Genomic DNA, 19,505 nt, shown 5'->3' on the forward strand with positions numbered 1-19,505 from the left:
TTAAGCAATGAGAGATTTTTTTATACAGCATTTATATACAGCATCTATACATACAACATTCACACCAACATGGGTGCTCTGGGCACACCCTCCAATCAACTTAAGTGTTGAAAGACAGAGATGAACTGTCGGGTGAACAATGAGAGAAATACATACACACAACAACAACAAGAGAATCCAGAAAGCAACAGGTTCAAGTTGAAAGGCAAAAAATTAAGAGCATGCATATAATCTTTGGGAAAAGCTTCTTTTCAAAATATATATGGTTTATTCTACATTTTTAGAAGCTATTTTCATCTTGTTTTTATGGGAAATACACACTTGGAGAGGAACAGGTGATGGCAAGTTATGAAGAAAAGTGTAAAACTGAAGTAAGCACAAGAAATCACAATGTGATAGGAGTCACGATTGCTTTTATCTCTACTTGAATTGATTACAATGCAAATAGAAACTTGAGTTCTTTCATGGAGTGCAGTTTGGTAATGTTACACTCTGAATGCTACTCCTAGTACACAGACAATATCTAATACATTCTAGAAAACCAGTTGTTAAAGGTATTGAAATACAGGTTATCCTTGCTGCCTGCTCTACAGGCAAGCTATAGTACAATTCATTCAACGACTAAAGGTCAAAGAAGCTGATCTAACTGGGATTTGTAATCTTTTTTCCACTGAGTGAGATTTCAAATGTTTTTGGTATGGGTTCATGTCTGCATTTCAATTCATCCACTGAACGAACTGCACATATTATGCACATTAATATGTTACAACATGTATACAAGAACAAAGTTGTAAATGCTTGCTTAACAGGTCCATGAATGCTGTGCTGTGTCTGAGAGTGTCACCATAGTGTTGTGGTGTTTGCTGTAAGCTGTGTGTATAACTGACGCACCAAACTTGAAGCTATATACTGAAAATGATATGTTGTGTTAGAAGTCCACATCCACTAGAGTGTTGAATTGAGTGTACATTAATATCATTGGTGGGGTGGCAGTGTTGTAAGAGGGAGGGCGGGTCAGTGTTGTGGGGCTATGATCAAACACGCACACTTACAAAACTTTCATGCACTCATGTACAAACACACACTTTTTCGTGGAGGCACTCCAGATGCTCTACTTCTTCCTGTAGTTTCCGAGCTGGATGGCAGAGCGGTCGAAGACGCAACGGAAGGTGACTGGCTGAACTTCCCAGTAAGGCACGGGGTTGCTGAAAAGGCTGATGCCAGAGTACATGGCCTTCTTGGTGTTGAAGCCAGGAGGACAGAAGTCCTCTGTTCCCACAGCAGCAATCTTGTTGGCATGGAGGTAGACCACCTAGAGAAGGGATTAAAATAATAACAACATTTGGTTGCTGAATGAAATGTGCATGGCCATAATTTAAGTTTTTTCACACTAAAGCAAATAATGATGATGATATGTCTCAAGGCAAAACAAACAAAAGTAAATTAAATTTCTTTTTCTTTTTCAGCGTGTTTTACCAGAGACAGTGGAAAAGCATTTCCTACATGACCAACTGATGCTACTTTGGGAACAATGATAGCTTTAGATTAGAAAAATAGCTGCACTGAAAAAGCACACGAATACAGACAATGTACTGAAGCCACTCAAGATGGTATTGATACTGTCAGGATGAAAGGCTGGTCTATTGTGCTGACTTCGTAAATATTCTTCTGTGTTGAAGATTTGAGCTTGAATTGCAATTTATGTTTGTCTGTGACAACTTGGGCATCGTGTGCATATGAATATAAAGGGGGAATAACTAATCATGCAGTTAAGCACTGTGGATTTGACAGAATTGAGGAGAATAAGCAAGCCCAAAAAGCAAGAACAAAAAAACTTGAAGTGCCGTGAACTCACAGGGACAGACAATATGATACGTATTGCAGATGACAAAAAATCTTGGACTGAAAACAGCAGAGTTTGGAGAAAGGTCATTGTAAAAAATTGACCATGCATTTGATTATATATAAAGGTATTATTGTCATATTCAGACAATCCAATTTTCATTATTGAATCAATTACACCTCCTCTGCAACATCCAAATCTGTAACACAAACTGTGCACAACAACTTGTTGAAAGGTAATTCTCCGAACTCGGGGTCATATTTTTCCATAGTTTGTTTGTGTACGGCTGTTGAGACAATGCCATTAAAACTGCGGTAGACATAGAATAACATAAAAAATACGGCTTACAGGCTTTCGCTGCTATGGTTTATTAGGCTCTACAGAAAATTACACCCAGGAGGTTTTATTTAGACAAAAAGAGAGAAAGTGAAGCCAATCTAAAGACCTAGAATCGGGTCTTTTTAAACTTTTCCCTACTGGAGAAAAAAAATAAAAAATCACACCATGTAAAAAGCTACCATCTACTCAAACTAAATGAATCCATGTGACTTTGTTATGGAAGCCTTGTATGACTTCTAATCAGGCAGTGTGAACCTAAACAAACCAAATGCAAAAATGCAACAGGGTAAACATTTTCTGTGTGGTTTAGATCAGAGAAAATGAGCTGTGTGAAATCCTGTACTGTATGAGTATCAGGGCTTTGATGCTCCAAATTTATTTGCTAAATGGTTGCAATGATAACCTTGCAGTCCTGCATTAATAACCCCATACATACAAGCTGTATTTAAGTTCTAATATAAAGCAAACCAATACGTACCTGGATGTACTTATGGTCGGGCAGGCCAGAAGGAACGCTGGTCAAACCGTTGTTGTCAAGGTGCAGCTCTCGCAGGTGGGGTACGTTAGCCAGAGAGCCATTTTCCACAGAGCTGATCTCATTGTAGCTCAGACCAAGCCTGCAAGAAAAATCAGCACGTGGATGAGTCATGTGTGGTGGAAACACAAAAGCAAAAAATGCATGAGTTGCGAAACTAAGCAAGTGACATCCAAGTTAGTCTCCCACTGCCAAAATCAATGTTAACTAATTGAAAAGAGATTTAGTTGAGCGAATGAGCATGTAGAAAATTCACAGTATTGCTTTCCCAGTATATTACTCAGTTATGAGAACATGGAAAATTAAAACCATCTTATTCTAACATTGTTCTTATAATAATAAGTGCTGCTTCAGTCCTTTGTCCTTGTTGGAATGTCACTTTTAGATGTCTGGAGCTGTAGTAGAAGAGCAACACATTTATTTTGGTAATCAAATAACTACTATCGAGGCTTCAAATTTTGCTAGATTGAAAACTACTTTAGTTTGCCAGATAATAAGATAATGTCAGATAACATGAATAGAATAGGAAATATATTTTCTCTTTTTTAAAAGCATTTTTACTGTATGTGTGTCTTTAAAGGTTAAATCTTCTTTTTACTGATGAAAAGCTGAATCATCATCACAGTAGGTTGTGTAAGCCAGTCAGGACAAAGGATTATTGACTGGAGTATTCAATCAGTGTAAAGCAAATTCAAAAATGTGCATCAAAAACCCATTAAACAAGTTAGAAATGAATATCCTAAAGCAAACCTGTTTGCCCTGTAAGTACATTAAGGGCTGTTGTGAGTGATGTCAATAAGCGTCTGTCGAACATGTATGAGCAGAGAACATTTATTCCATAATTTTTAAAAGAACTTGCATATTTATTAAGGTGATTTAATAATAAATTCTCGTGTGGTGTGACAAACTCTATACATCTTCATTCCTGCTTTAAACAGGTGTCAAAATGGCTGGAATAATAACCGGAAGTGAAAGTCAAAACTGCAAAGGGAGCAAATGAAAAAGTTGTATCATCGGATGTGTTCCATAAAGAAACCAACTTTTGGGTAACACATGAACATCAGCATATTAACCATCAAGTGGGACCTTGCTGAGACGTAGGTAAGTTTTAAAATGACTCCAGCAGGAAACTGTTCTTCACTTTTTGTTTTACCTTTTTCAGTGACTGATTCCACCCGTGGTAAGTTCTCTCTCTGCCTTACTTTTTTCTCTATTTCTACTTTCTTACATTCACACATGATCCAAGGCCTCTTGATCAAGTTTAAAAAATGAAATACTTGTTTAAGGTTAGGACCTAAAATACCGCACAAGCAGCCAGGCAATGAGGCATGAATACTGTCCACATGCATTAAAAACATTACATACTTATGTATGTATTTTCTTTAGTGACTCATAAACAAACACACAAGATTTCAATATGGATTGCTGTGTTTAAAAAGAGAGAGAGAGTACGAATCATAATTCTTATTACTTGGCCAAGTTCTTCATGCCTTTTAGGCTGTCGGCTGTCACCTTGGTGATCTTGTTTCCATCCAAGTGAAGCTCAGAAAGAGAGCTGGGCAGACCTGTCAACCCACAAAAGATTAATATCAAGAAAAAGGAGATATCTTAGGTAACAGCGAGAATCTAGCCTTTAGGACATTATAAAACAACTTTTACACAGAAAACTAAAGACTTAAAAAAATTAAAGACTTCTCATGCATCATGTTACTTAATATTCCCAACCTGAAATTGCATAGTTTTGAATTACTACGCAGTGCAGTGTGTTTAGTCTTTTTCACATTGAGCCCATTGTTTCACCGTAGACCACAATCCAGTTAACCATTCTTTTGAGAGAAGATGGTTGTTTTTGGCTGAGGCTGAGTGGATATGAATCAAATCCTCCATTGTGAATTACTTGTGGAAACAGCCATGAAAACTATACCTTTGGGGATCTCTGTGATGTTAGTGTCTGCAATTCGAATGTAAGAGACCCTCTTCAGGTCAGCAAAAGCCCCAGCCTCAACGCCTGCACTCTTCAGAGGGTTGGACCCAAGCTCTAAAAGATGAAAGGAATAAAAAGAGGTAATTGGAAAATGAAAACAATCAAAAATAGAACAGCTGCCAGTATTGGATTTTTTCTATGAAGTTAATTCCTCTCCTGGTGTGCTACAATCACAAAGGGTTGATTTATGACTCTTAAGTAGGACAATAGCTTGTAGTTTCTTTCCACATTAAAGTTCCCATTTTGTCTCAGTTGAATCAAAAGACTCTCCCTATTGTGGAACAGGAAATTTTACAAGGTGGAGAGGACTTGTCAATGTAAGAGGAAAGTAGGGAAGAAAAGGAAAATAACTTTTTTTTTTAAAGGAGGGAAAAAGACAAGTAGCCATAGTTTACAGTCACACACAAACTCAAAGGAATACATTGAGTCAAGTCAATCTGCAGAGTACCATGCCACTAGCCAACTTGCTTATGGTAAGATGTGCAAGTTTTCCTTCTGAGTAAAATTCTTTGGCCAATTATAGGCTTAAATTCAACGGGTCAGAAGAAATAACATGACGCAGTGGCGTTATGGATGACTCTCCAGAATCAGCCCACATATGCTGGCCCAAATCCATATGCTGACACTGAACCAGATCTGCAAGTTGATCATTTTCGGGTCACCACACATGATTAATTCTTCTACAGAATGGGTCTAAATTTGAAAATCAGCAGCCAAAACTGGCCCAAAACCACACAACCAAACCTTGTAACCATTGCTGTATCACAACTGGCGCCAGCTCACTTTGGGTTTCAACTGTTTGTTATCCAGGTAAATAAAGTACCAGTCAAAGGTTTGGAGGCACCCATTCAGATGAATAGGTATTTGTCCAGACCTTTGGATAGTGTATATCCATTCTTAAACAAATGCAAAAAAACTTTTTTTCTCATACCCATGACGATGACATGGGCCATGCCCTGGAAGGTGGTCTTTTTGATCTTGGTGATCTCGTTCTCGTGGATGCGAAGCTCCTGCAGGCTCTTGGGCATGTTGGCGGGCATGTCCTTAAGAAAGTTCTTTGACAGGTAGAGGCGCTGCAGATTGGTCAGAGGGCTGAAGGCTTTGGGGTGGATAGTGGTGATTTTGTTGTTCACAAGAATCAGAGCCTATAAGGTGGAATAACAAGAAAGTTAGATACTACTTTTCATTGTAAAATATTTGTACTTGCTCCTTTGTTTAGTAGACCTATTGTAACATACAAAAGTTTGGTGTGGTTAAGGAACTGTACAAAAAAAGAGTTTAAGGCATTCAGTTTGGTTAAAAAAAAAAGTTAGCTCAGTATTGAATAACACTATTGTTTAACATTCTTTTCTTTTGGAATTTGAACTTTACCCCATAGTGGTTTTTGACTTATTCCGCTGAGAAATATTCATTGCTCAATGCATCATGAGGCTTAAAAACTATCCAGATGAGATTTTACAAAGATGTTTTGAACGCAGCAGCTGTTAGATTCTTCAGCCTGGTATAAGTGCTTGAGAAAATAGAGGGCCAAGTTCATGTCCACTATGAGTTATTCCTAATGCACTTTCTGCTGGAAAGCAGACAGACGGGATACAATGGGAAGTATGTAGAACATTCCCCTTAAGAGGCCAGTCACATTATAGAGGAAACAGCCCTGGCCGTAAGACAGAGGTATTTATTGCAAGTAAGAAGGCAACAGGAGTTTGGAGGTGAAAGGCTATAAGGCCTCAGGGTGAATGCTTTTCTTGCACCTGGTGACTAGGTGAGTGGTAGTGCTGGTACTCACTGTGTTACAGGCAACTGAGGAGGAGGAGGTTTGGGTTGAAGGTGGGGAAAGGCTAGGATTTTAGTCATTTCATTTTTCACCCTACTCACTGTTTGGTTAGAATTATACACCAAAAGCACTTAAATAGGTTAAGGCATTTAAGGCTACTTGGCTGGGTTTAGGGGATCTAAACTATTTGGATAGGGTTGGGAAAACTTTCTGGATAATTTCGAAATAAATATATTTTTATGACATCAACAACATGTTAGAAAACTTTTAAATGTAATTTAATTTAATTCCAAATCACAACAAATTTAATCTCAAGGCACTTCAAAGATACAGTCCAATTCAAGTCAAATATAATCCAATTCACTGTATCCAGTGACTCCAAATGGAGTTCAATCAAGTCAAACTAAGTAAAATCCATATTAGTCCAATTAATACAACCCTACCCACACGACCACTAAAAAAAAGCTGTCTCACTAAGGAAGCTAACAGATTGCACTGAAACTTCTCTCGATTCAGTCTCCTGTCCTGACTATACACAAGGCGACGGTGGATTTTACAGGTTACCAAAGTGATAAGTCCAACCCTAACTGTTTACACCGATCAGGCATAATGTCCAAAACACCAGCCAAACATTTTGTAGGTCCTCCTCATACCACCAAGGAGATATGACCACCTAGGATGTTAACAAAAACATTTGATGTGGGATCGATGTGGATTTCTTGTATACTATGAGCCCATATTAAACTATTTAGGCAGGTGGCAAGAGTCAAAGTAACAGAATATTACAAGATGAGCAGTGTCACTCACTTTAGTTGTCAGTGGTTTTAATGTTATGGCTATCTAGTGTATGCGTACAGTATATATAGATAGGTATTACATCTTCTTTGTGCTGTTCGGGGAAGCAACAGCACAAATAAAATTTGAAACATGCAGTATACAGGGTTTTCCCCATAGATATCATCATAGTTTCGTGTTGAAAATGGGCTGTGGTTAATACAATTATATAAGACTGGCACACGTGAAACTTCGTATATGTATGAAGAGTCTTACATGTAGTCCTTTAAGTTTCTTGAAATCATTCTCCTTGATCTCAGTGATCTTGTTGTTCTGCAGGTCCAGCAGGGTGGTATCATCAGGAATGTCCTCTGGAATGTCCGTCAGGCCTGATCAGGAATTTCAATGAGAAACAAATAAACTGGATATGCTGTGTAACAGTTGTCAACATACAAAAGCAATAAATTCATCAGAAGGATGAAATATGGAAGTGCGGTGTGACAGCCCTGGTTCCGGTGCAGAGAGCTCAACCTCACTCTAATCCATGCAGGATATGGATACAAAATAGGTTTCTTGGTATTAAATCTTTTTTTTCAGGCTTAAACTCTCAGATGTCTCCCAAACTTTGACTGTTGCTTATAAGCAATCTGAGAGTTATAGAACTTTGAATTTGCACATGGGGGAAATCGACCTTAAAACAAATTTCCTTTGGAGTAAGTAACAGGCGGCACACCTGGACACCAGAGTCACATGAAATTGTTTTCCTTGGACTTTAGAATGGCACACAAAACCATCTGTTCTGACTGTTTGGTTTAGTTGACTGACTTTAAGAACTGAGCAAAGACGGAGATGCACCTTCACGCATCCGTGGTGACGCGAAAAATACTCTGAGAGTCATAATAGGCAGTTTACATTTGAGAGGAAGAGGCGTAGAGTAAACTGTTTAACAAAGAAGCACACACTCTGCGTCTCTAGTCCACATACGTGTGTTTGTCTGGATTGAATTTGGCTCCAAAACTTGTGACGACTTCTGTTCAGCTCATCCAAATGTAACTTCCAACTAGGTTTGTTTTCTTGTCAACTTTTCCAACTCTGCAGTGAATGAGCCAAAAACCATCACAGCTGTTTGTGGTCACCGTCGTCATTATAGCGCCACCGCACTTTATACCTCGGCTCCAGTGCATATTCTGTTTTCATTGTTCTTTTGTAAAAATCAGACAGTCCCAGCCTTTGCTGACTGAATATTTCTTTTTGATGTGTCTCCTGTAAGCACACCAACTTGGAAATGCACAACTAATTTGGAATCCCTTTTAAAAATACATTCTCAACACTGTAAATACTTTTTAGTGGATCTATGAAAAGTTAACTGAATTTCAACTTTCACGTGACACTTTTCACGAAAATTTACCACCAATTACTGTACTAAACTGTTAAACCTCTTCTTAGCATGTATTCTGTCACATGAAACAAAGTGTATGGCTATAAAAAACCGTACAACAATAACAATAATAAGAACTGGTAATCAAGTATGAATTGTTCAAATCAAGTCTCACACTTTACATTGTAATATCAGTATTTCCAAGATAATTACATCTACATAATTTCCTCTTGTTGACACATCAAAACATGTGTTTGCCTTATAGGAGCAAGCAGGTTTGAAATTTTTGGATGGTCCCTTGGACCATCGAGTTGTTGTGAAAAGCAGGCATCTCTCGTGTACGATCACTTCTTTTAAAAGATGCGCTGCTGATGTTGCTTGTAAGAACATTCTAATACTTATCGAGAGAACACAAGGTAGTTGAGTCTTAAGTTGAATGTGGGTCTTTTTCTAGCAAATGTTGATTGATATATCACGAAGATTGAACATTTCATTTTCTATCCTGAATCTTTTTGCTGAATTTTGCTGAATGAGCAGATTCATCTATCTTACCCAGGCCTGTGTGTGATGAAACGCACATGTTTGTTCATGTGCGTGCACAAGCATGTGAGTGTGTTTGCATGCATGCCAGCAGGTCTGGGCAGCAGATGGGGGTTCAGGGCTAACCGTGTTCATGCAGGAGTGAAGAATCCAGACATGGGGCTGTCTCTTCGTGGAAAGTGCTGCTGTTAGCTACCCCGTCTAGAGCAATGATGTAATGGAACTGGTCTTTTAGTGACCATCATTCTCTCCAACTGTCTGTCTCTCTGACTACCTGACTGTGGCTTGATCGTTTGGGACTCCTGTTCATCCGACTGTCAGCAAACACTGCTTATAGTTCACCTCGGACTGCTGCTCTGAATCCATAACATCGTCGGTTTACTTAAGTCTGTTCACTCTTCTTTTATTCAAGAGCCACTCCCCTCTCCTTCAACTGTCCTTTTGAAGATTTTGCCTCTCCCTTTACAAACAACACTAGAGCCAAATAACTATCAAACCCAACTGTCCAGCAGGCACTTTTTTGTAATAGGCAAAAAAAAAACTGAAGTCAGATTTTTCTGTGACAGTGTTTGTTGGGATGACTCAAACTTTTGTTTATCCTTTACATCAGATTAGAAAAACATAGCAGATAAGCTTCATACAACAAAGATGACAATTGAGTAAACTGTTATGACTGAAGTAAAGAGTTGACTTAGTAATTGAGGTCTGTAGTCATCTGTGAACAACCTTAAGTAAGCTTTACAGAAACATGCTTTGTATGATTTGGGGTACTAGGATTTGTTCAAGACTTGAATTCCAGGCCAACCTTTAATCTTCACTGCTGTTTAAGAAAACAAATTGCCCAGAAAGACCATTTGATGCATTTGTTACAGGAAGTGAAGTAAGAGTCACAGCATCTGTAAGTGTTTAACATATCAACACTGGCTTCATGTTTTCAGGGGGACTTCACAGTAATGAGTAACACAATATACCCTTCAAATGACCCAGTAGGTTTGGGTGGAGTGGGGAAAATCAGTGACCTATTCTCCTCTTTAAAACCAGTAAAAGTACAGTAAAACTACTGCAGCCACCCGTCTGACCTCTGCATCTGATCCATCAAACATAGCTCAGTCCTTTGGAATTCAAGACAGAGCACCAGATGGAGGTCTAGGAGAAGAAAATGTTGACAAGATGGTTGTGACCATAGACTGTAAAGATTTTAATTTATGGTTGTGAAATATTCATGCACCATTAGATAAAGAAAACTATTGATAACGATGAATGCTGGCTTTTGAGAGTAAAACACAACTTGATAATAATAATTAGAAAAAAAAAGGCAGCAGGTTCTTTTAGTAGATGTGATAGCAAATAGCAAAACCAGCGAAAAGCTTGAAGGACTGCTACATTACCAGCTTGGGAAACCCTGCATGCCCAAAAGTTACTCTTTAGGTGTAACCTATGCATTTAAAACATTGAGGGTTTCCAAGAAGTAAATTAGCAACATTGTACTCTGGTAAGAGTTTTGGGTGAAAAAAGTTGAATATGTTTCAGCTTGTTCTCTTTCTGTTTGTTCGGGATGTAAATCAATGCTTAAGTTTCTTACTGGTGGTCAGATATTGGAAGCAATTTTAAGGATATCATTGGGCTTTGGATAATTGTGGTGGCCATTTTTTAATAATTTTTTTTATCAAACACCTCAAGAGAAGAATGATTGAATAATACCTCTCTACCTCTCTGTTACTTGTCTATTGACGTGTGCCATAGCCCACCTATAACCCTACAGGGAATACAGTAATAAAGAAAAAAGACCTTACACAACAGTGTGAGACATCACTGGGAGGTGTGTTATCTTACCAATGTCAGAGCACTGGACCACATGCCGGTGGCACTGGCATCTGAATGGGCATTTGGGTCCTTCAAGTACAGGAGGGAAGTCTCTCACTCCAGGGTCTGGACTCACACCTGATCCAGCGTCATCCTCCATCATGAAGTCTAAGAAGCCAGACTGACGGAATGGCAGAGCCCAGCAGGCGGTGACCAGGAGCAGAGAGAGACAGGCTGACCTCATGGTGTTGCTAGCCTGGAGCCTACAATGACACAACTTAATTGTTACATTGTGATATTCAGAAAATTATATTGGACAAAAGAATTCTAGGCTTTTAAGTCCTGCAGCAAGTCAGAAGCAGATAGTAGGATGTACTGTGAGAAAGATGGAACAAGAGAAACAAAAATCCGGCAGCAAAGTGCAAGGTGAGGGGTCCAGGGCAGAAAGGTTAAACACTTCAGTGTAACAATTTACTGAGGTTGGTCAAACAAACTGCACTGTTTTTGACAGGTGAAAGGTTGGAGAGTAGGAACTACTACACAAACAACATAGAAAATCACGTAATATTACCTTCACAAAAAGGACAACTTAGGTGTCTTCATATGGCAAAGGAATGTAGAGATAAAGGCCAAAACATACAGCTGTTTAAAAAGTGGTAATACTTTTGGTTTTGTGATATTGGCTACAACTGTTTTTCTACAATATTTTTTTGTGTGATGTACTTCAGCAACAGTTGCCATGTTCCAAATGTGACATTTAAAGTCTTAATTTCTTACTTACATGGTTTCAAACTTCATGGCTACTGATCATACAGAAGTATTGTTATAATCACGTTGGCTCAGAACAGTTGAAATGCCACTATTTAAGTCGGATTGGTTAAGTTTGTACTTTGACCTGTGATGGAACAGTACAAGAACAGAGACATGCTGCTAAGCGTAACACACAGGACTCTTACATGTAATGTTTTCCATTCCTACATCAGCACAGTCTCACAAAAAGCATGTAATGGTTATGTTTGTCCACATGTCCAATATGTAGTGGTGTCACAATAAAGGTGGCTGTACCTTAAAGTTGGAAGTCACCACTCTGCGACTCTATCTTTGTAATTGTGTATACATTACTGTCCTGTTCCTATGCAATGTGCGCCTAAACCAGAAACAGCATGTACCACTGCAACATCTGCATTAGCTTTTACAAAAATACACAGGGGGTGCATCACAAGAAATTTCATGGCTGCAACTGTACACCACTGTTTCATGTTTTCCCCTAGGCATACACAATAAATCACTTTTGCTTGCCATGTACTTTATCATTAGAGTGTGTCAAAATACACAACAAAGGAGCATGTTTCTACTGTGCAAGCGGAGTCTATGGAAGACTTCATTTCCAAACACAGCCACAATCCAGATGACACATCTATGAAATCTCTGAAACTCGAGCACAGCGCAGACCTCCACACAAACTTCTTGACCTTTGGCCCACAGACGCACGTTCATTTACAGTATACTCTCCTTCCTTCACACACATGCAGAGCCTCAAAAACCCAGCAATCTTCTGGTCATTCATAAAGCCAAAGGTTCCTTCTACCATCGTGGTGCCACAATAATTGAAGGTCTGGTTAGAGCGGCAGCTGCAGTGGACCTTGACCTGAACATCATGACCAAGATGATTAAACCTACCAAAAACCAGCAGTTGGCAGGGCCTAAAAGTGACTCTCAGCCGAATTAAATGGTCTGTGAAGATGATGCTCATGTGCTGTGTCTTCTTATATTTTGTCATTCAAATGTGTGTTACCATGTTTTGAAGTTTGAATGAAGTTAATATTTTTATGGGCATTGTGGCAATATAGAAGCACATGTTCAATTCTTTAAATGGTATAAAGAGCATGCGGGAGAGAAAATGATGTGCTGACGTAGTTTAGATCCTGGTGGGGGTTACGTCAGGTCAAGCATGGGAATCACAGTTCAGGGTGACTCAACACAAGCTGTAATTATAGTCTGTCCACAAAACAGCCACTGCTTTAACACACTGTACAGCTTCATTTCTGTAGTTACAGTGCTTGCTTACAGTATGTTCAAGCTTGAAATCACTTCCATGCACTGGGGAATTATGTTGGAGTTTCTTAATAGCTCTTTTTTTACTTTTGTTCTGTTGTTATGAAGCATACAAAAAAACTGGAAAAGCACTCAAAAGGCTGATTTCATAAGTCGGCAGTCAAAGTCTGGAAATGTGTCACATTATTTAATGTCGAGACGTAGTTTTCCATGCACTTGGAAACATGACATATGTACTGCAGTGAAACAAAAGGGCTCCAGTCTGAACATACACCAGATCCAGAGAACGGGTTGTTCCAGCATTTAATGGGCTGACTAATCTTGGCTATGCTTGGTTGTCATATCTAAGCAAAGCTGATAGCTCAGTCCAACCAAAACCTTGGCTGCAGTGCTCTGTTGTCTATCTGGATTAAGGGATGTAAGGCATTCTTGGGTCAAAAAGTGCTCATGCATGCCAGATTGGTACTATGCAGTACCACTTACCACCAATGCTTGTTGCTTCATTCGTTGCTTACCAAAGCAAATTCATCAGATTTATCATAGAGCTACCAACGCTATAAACTCCAGTCTGACATATGTAGGAGGATAAAACATTTTGAATCATTTAAATTGCCAGCGTTCCAGATCTGCTTGAAAAAACGGCTATGCATAATAAATAACAGCAGTTTTTACTGCTGATTACTGAACCTTATCTCTCTGCTTTGACCTGTGGTCACGAGCACATAAATAGACATACATGAACATGTTTATTGGTGCAACATTTCAGATGGCCCCTGTTGTGTCCTGCCATCAATCTGTCAACCTTTTCCATAAACATTTCTGCAGCTTTTAGTAGAAGCCAGACATGCAAGAGAGTGATCTCAGACAAAACTCTGTGAGAATTTAATGGCTGCAGCTTTCCTAGAAAAACAGCAGTTACAGCTTCTTTATAAGTCATAATCAAGTTTAAGAGTTGCTGATGATGAGGATAAAACAATTTGAACGAAAGCCAGGACAAAATTATGCAAAGGATTTTATAATGTATTATTGTTTGGGAAAATAACTGGCAATTTGTAACCGCAGCATAAGAATACATTTGTATATATAATACAAGTGGTATTACTATAATTGAATTTAGGGATTTTGGAGGCTGGCCAATGTAGGTATTCAGGGATTTATATCAAGAGGAAAGTGGTAAAATATAATGCATGGTGGCTCCCAAAGTCCTCCAAACAATGACAATGGTCTAAATCCAAGGCTTTCACTGCTTTCTCAGCTGGGATGTATGTATGAACACTATACAAGATTCAACCTGCTGTGCCGCAGGCATCATTTTCCTTATCACCAGTTGGCTCAGATGTGTCGACAGAGCCTGCAAGATGGCCTGTTTTATGAAGATCCCCCACTTTCCTCCCTATGTCGATGCACACACACAAACTTGACACTGGCTCATCACACAATACACGTGTATTTGCACTCAACCTACAGACCTGTCAAGACAACGTGCTGGAACATGACTGAGCCAAGAAAACTTTATGTCTCACTTCTATCGGCATTTGTGTCAAATGCGAGGCAGCTGTATGTAATGAGATAAAAAGCCATTCATCTTGGAATCTTTGCGGTTTTAAGTGTCATAGTGTCCAACAAAGCTGAAGGTGAAACATGGAAGTTTGTACCCTGCTGTTTGGAAGATATGAGGCATGGTACTGGGTCTACATTAAGTATGAAAATTACAACAGAAGGACATTTTTTTTTCCTTTTATCATTTTTTATTAGAAATGAAGGTGAAATGACAAGAATATAGTAGAAATGTTGGGTCAAACTGAACTTTCAGTACAAGTGCCAGTTTAAAAAAAATATAAATCACAATGAAATCATACTCCTTTTTCTATCCTTTTTGTGAATACTCGTTTCTGTTTTTGTTAATCTTATGAGTTACAGGGGAATTTGGTCATAGGGTATAATGTGCTGCCAGTGTTAAATCAAACATCTGTATTATTTGCATGAAAGATTCTTCCCACAGTTCATTGCATGATGTTTCAGGTTAGCATTACTTCATGGGGGAAGAATGACCAGTACCATGTTGAGATGGCTCTCTGCAAGCTTATGAAATGAAAATGGGACAGGCTTTATTCATAAGAAGTGGACTGACGCTAATCCCTAAATATTGGAAGATAATCAGTCCCCTTTTGACAGACTATGGTCCTGAAGATTGCTGTGAAGAAACTTTACCCAACCGCTGGTTTGGATTTGGAAAAGCACTTTGATGTAGTGGGAATGTTACTCTGTATTTCTCTCAGGACTCCAGTCATTACATTTCACTTCACTTAGACAACGGATGGTTTAAGGCTTCAAATGATCATTGGCTTAAGGACAGCAGACAGAACAAGGGAAGGCACTAAAAAGCTGTATAAAAAAACACACGAGGCAGATATGAAAAACTATCTTTTAAATAGATTTAAAAATCAATCATCTCACAGATAAAAACATGTTGCAACTGGTGAACTAATCATCTGTCTTCTTTCCTGAGCTCTGATTTATCATTTCATGTCTGACCAAGAAAAAAAGGGCGGAGGTTGACATTTCCTGTGGCGGCGGCATCCTTGTCACTTCTCCTGTCTACCCCTTTTGCTTCATCCCGCCCTCCACATTCCCCCCAAGTCTTGCCCTAGCATTACTAATGACTCCCAGACAGGAAGCAGAGCTTGCATGAGGGAGGAAAGTAGTTTTCTTCTCTTTGCTTTGTCACTTAGTTTCCTTTGTTCCTGCCTTTTATTGAAGCATTCAAGCTCAGAAAATCAATGAGATATCAGCAGAGATAACCAGACCAGCCAAACTACTGCAGTATAAAAACATTAGATTTGGGCATGAAGGACTATGGTGCTTTTATTTAAACAGATCAACCCATGATGAGCAAAACAATATGAACTGCACACTGACTATGATCCTCCTTTGTCTGCTACCTCACCCCTTTCCTCTAATTTTCCTCAGGCCTGTATCTGCCTCTGCAGAGCGTCTGTCGGCAATTAATCACTGGAAGGTATTTACAAGGCCACAGGACATTTAAAACACGTGTGGCCTTTTTTAACCCATCAGCAAATGTATGTGAACTCCCCTCCCACATGCTTGTATAAACACATAATGACAAAAAGCTAAAATGGAAACTGACTCAATTCAGCAGTTGTACAAGAAGTCAGTGGTCATCATTTTCAAGAAATTTCTGATATACGTGAGGGATTTTGTGAGTAAGACAATGTTCATCTGAAAATATGCAAAGAGACAACCAACAAACATTGTCAGTGCCAAAAAGCTCTTGTAATATGATTCAATCAGCCTGGTCTTCAATTTCATTGGATGTTTTTGATCAAAGGACACCCAAGACACCCCATCTGACCACCATAGTCAATGAAGTTTCTTTCTACAGCCAAAACACAAAAAAACTGTTAGAGTGGTAACTATAACTGAGGGACCATTTTATGCCTGTTGTTTGCAGTCATACTTTGAAAAAGCCAGTGAGTGGTTAAACCACATTTCAGCTGTTCCATGAGAAGAGCTGTCGGCCTGCCATCAACCTCAGTCCTATTATCAACAATCTGTGCTGCACAGACGTGGACCAACTGCCCAATCTTTTCTCTCTTTCTTCTCTTTCCATCTCCTCCACCCATTTGGTGCTGTTTTCCTTCCTTCTCCATCCTGCTCCATGGCTTATGGCATTTTTCTCCTTCTGTCTGACCTTTCAAACCTTCGCCAAAACGATTGAAAAGTGGAACCTTCTGTTATTCCAATGAACAAGTGAGGGGAAAAAGTCTTGATGGTTGATGTCTATTCAATTCCATTGTTCTTTTGCTTTGCTCTTTTTGACCTGGAGAGTTGAAGTACAGATGGAAAAAATGCAACCTGGGTGCGAATCTGGGGCCTTGTCTGCTCCAACCTTCCATTCACTCATTTCTGGTTCAGATATTAATTATCTGCTCAGCTCAACTCGAAAGTGTGAGCACTTCTGTTGTTCCAATTGCATTTTAGTACAGTGTGTGCATGTTTTACCTCCTATTTAAGGGACCACTTTTATTCTATTTAGTTTGTCTTTAGTTTCTCCCTTTCTCAGTTTCACTTCACTTCCCTCGATGCAGCTCAGCCATATTAACTTTTTTTCCCTGCTGGCAAAAAGGATGTAATGAGTTGGCTCTGAGTTGTGTAGTGGCTTGCCGGGAAGCCTTCAGACCTCTCTTTGATAGAGGAAGCTGTACCATTACAGGATTAATGGCACCGTGTGTTGCCAGGTACAACCATTTTTTCAACTCCTCTTCAAAGCATCTCACTTCAAGTTGCCCCTAGCAATTTGGGTGCTGTTCTGCTTCTGTGAAAACACAGCAGCAGATGCCACTGTGGGCAGAGGAGGTTCATATTGAAAAGAAGCAAGGCTGCATAGCAGACAGATAAGAGATTGGGGTTAAAATAATCTAGTTGCAGTCTCAAATGAACTGCTGAAATGGAAAGTGTAAGAAGCAGCAGAAACAACTTTTTTCCCAATCAAAGTCTTGACAAGAATGTAATGGAGTGGATCAATAAGAGGAAATCCTTTATATTATTTTTACTCCCCCCCCCTCCTTTATTTGCTTGCACACTGCTCAAAATGACAGAAAAAGGGTAAAAAAGAGATAAAAGAATGAAAATAAAATTGTATACAAGTGAAGAGAAAATCAATACAGGAAATTATATGTTTCCTCTTATGTTTGCAAAAGATTATTAAATCCCTTGCCAGGTATGACACTAAAATATTCATAAAAGATTGCCTGAGGAATACACATGTGGGTTACACCTAAACAAACAAAGGTCCAAACACATTCACCAAAACAAAGAAATGATAAAACTTCAGGCTGAAACTGTAAACTGAGGAAAGCATCACACAGCCCTCAGCAGTCGGGACTAACAAAAGAATACACTTTCTGGCAGCGAGGTGAGGTACCAGCATGAACAGCACCACCACACCCCCTTCCCAAGCCACTGCTCTTTTCACTGTGCTGTATGCAGATTGCACTGATTAAGGTCTCTCATCGCAAAGCCAAGAGTGCTGTGGGAACAAGACTTGGCAGCATATATGGAATATTATCACACAATCGCTGAAAATAGGGGGAAGGAGCAATATAATGCACGAAAAAGACATCAATACATGTAAATCAATGATAAAAAACATCTGATTGGAAGAATTTTTGTATCTTTAGACTTCATCTATGTTGAGAAAAATGCGTTAAATGATACAAAAATTGGTAACAACTACCTTTAGTATTGTCTGTGTGATGGAAAAGTAGTTCCCAACAACTTATCATTAACTCGTGGAACCAGTCACTATCAAAGTGATACTTTTCTTCTAACCCAGAGTTAAAGTAGTAACTTACCTGTTCACAGAAGCTAGGCAAAGAGAGAAAAAGCTGGTCAGATGAGCTTGACTCCCAAAATCCAGTCAAGTGGGGGGATGAGACTGTGAAGTGGCTGAGAGGGCCTATGGGGTAATTGGACTCGGAGCGTGTGCAGCCAAAATCAAGCAGGTGTGCTCTCTCACACCAAGGGGAGGAGAGAAAACGCAAGAGAGGAAGAGAGTAACAGAACCGAGAAGGGAGAGAGACTGAAGGAGGGTGGGGTCCAACCGCCAAGCTCCTCTCAGGACCGAGACAATTGGTGGAGAACTTCTCTCGTTCACGCTGCGTGCTCCAAAAACAGCTGGAAATGGAGAAGGGAGGAAGAAAAAGAAAGGGGAACGCGAGAGGGAAAAGGAGACAAGGACAGTGAGAAAAGAGGGAAAAAAGGAAGGAGAGGAAGAGAAAGAGACAGAAGGCTGGAGTTTAAAGCAATAGCCAGTGTTTCGGCTGGCAGCCACTCTTACTGTGACATCTGGTAATGATAGGTCCTGTGGAGCTTTGCAGAGAGTGCTGCACACAAACTCTCTTTCTCCCTCTTTCATTGTCATTCATTCACATTCAGCCTCAATACTAACTACCCACAGGACAAACAAACACACACACAAACACACACACACACACACACACACACACACACACACACACACACACACACACACAAATAAAGACACATCCGCACAGTGTTGTTAAATATACTGAGATTGATGCCTTCCCTTTGGTAGAACTTAGTGTCTTTTTCTAAACCCCTTTCCCCAAATCTTGATTTGGTCTGTTTAGGTTGCCTAATGAATCTGGATCTATTGGGCTTTACTGAACAAAAACAGAGGAAGAGGCACTCTGGGGGGGCTATGTGGGAGGTAGAGGACTCCAAGTCTTAGCCCTCTCTTTGGTTTGTTTTTCTTCCCTATCTCTAGTCAAGAATGTCAATGGACTATTATGCAAAACCCTGAACGATACTCTTACTTGCATTCCAAATGACTTTTATTGCCTTAGAATGGCAGTAGGCTGAAAAAAACAAAGATATTTGGAGCCCCATGTTTTGCTAAATTTTTGCTGCAACTGCATTACATGAACGACAGTTACT

General features: G+C 39.4%; 1 protein-coding gene across 1 annotated transcript; it reads right to left on the reverse strand.

Moving 5' to 3' along the window:
- Positions 1-233: 233 nt before the first annotated feature.
- dcn (decorin) lies at positions 234-18,885 on the reverse strand. The gene is made up of 8 exons (XM_075471685.1): positions 18,401-18,885; positions 11,001-11,233; positions 7,526-7,638; positions 5,633-5,846; positions 4,642-4,755; positions 4,189-4,282; positions 2,661-2,799; positions 234-1,312 (listed from the first exon to the last, which is right to left on the reverse strand). Exons 2-8 carry the CDS (start codon positions 11,212-11,214, stop codon positions 1,112-1,114), a joined length of 1,089 nt encoding a protein of 362 aa, XP_075327800.1. The 5' UTR covers positions 11,215-11,233; positions 18,401-18,885; the 3' UTR covers positions 234-1,111.
- Between the last annotated feature and the right edge of the window lie 620 nt (positions 18,886-19,505).

The sequence above is a fragment of the Odontesthes bonariensis genome, chromosome 8, assembly GCF_027942865.1.
Source record: "Odontesthes bonariensis isolate fOdoBon6 chromosome 8, fOdoBon6.hap1, whole genome shotgun sequence".
Lineage (NCBI taxonomy): Eukaryota > Metazoa > Chordata > Actinopteri > Atheriniformes > Atherinopsidae > Odontesthes > Odontesthes bonariensis.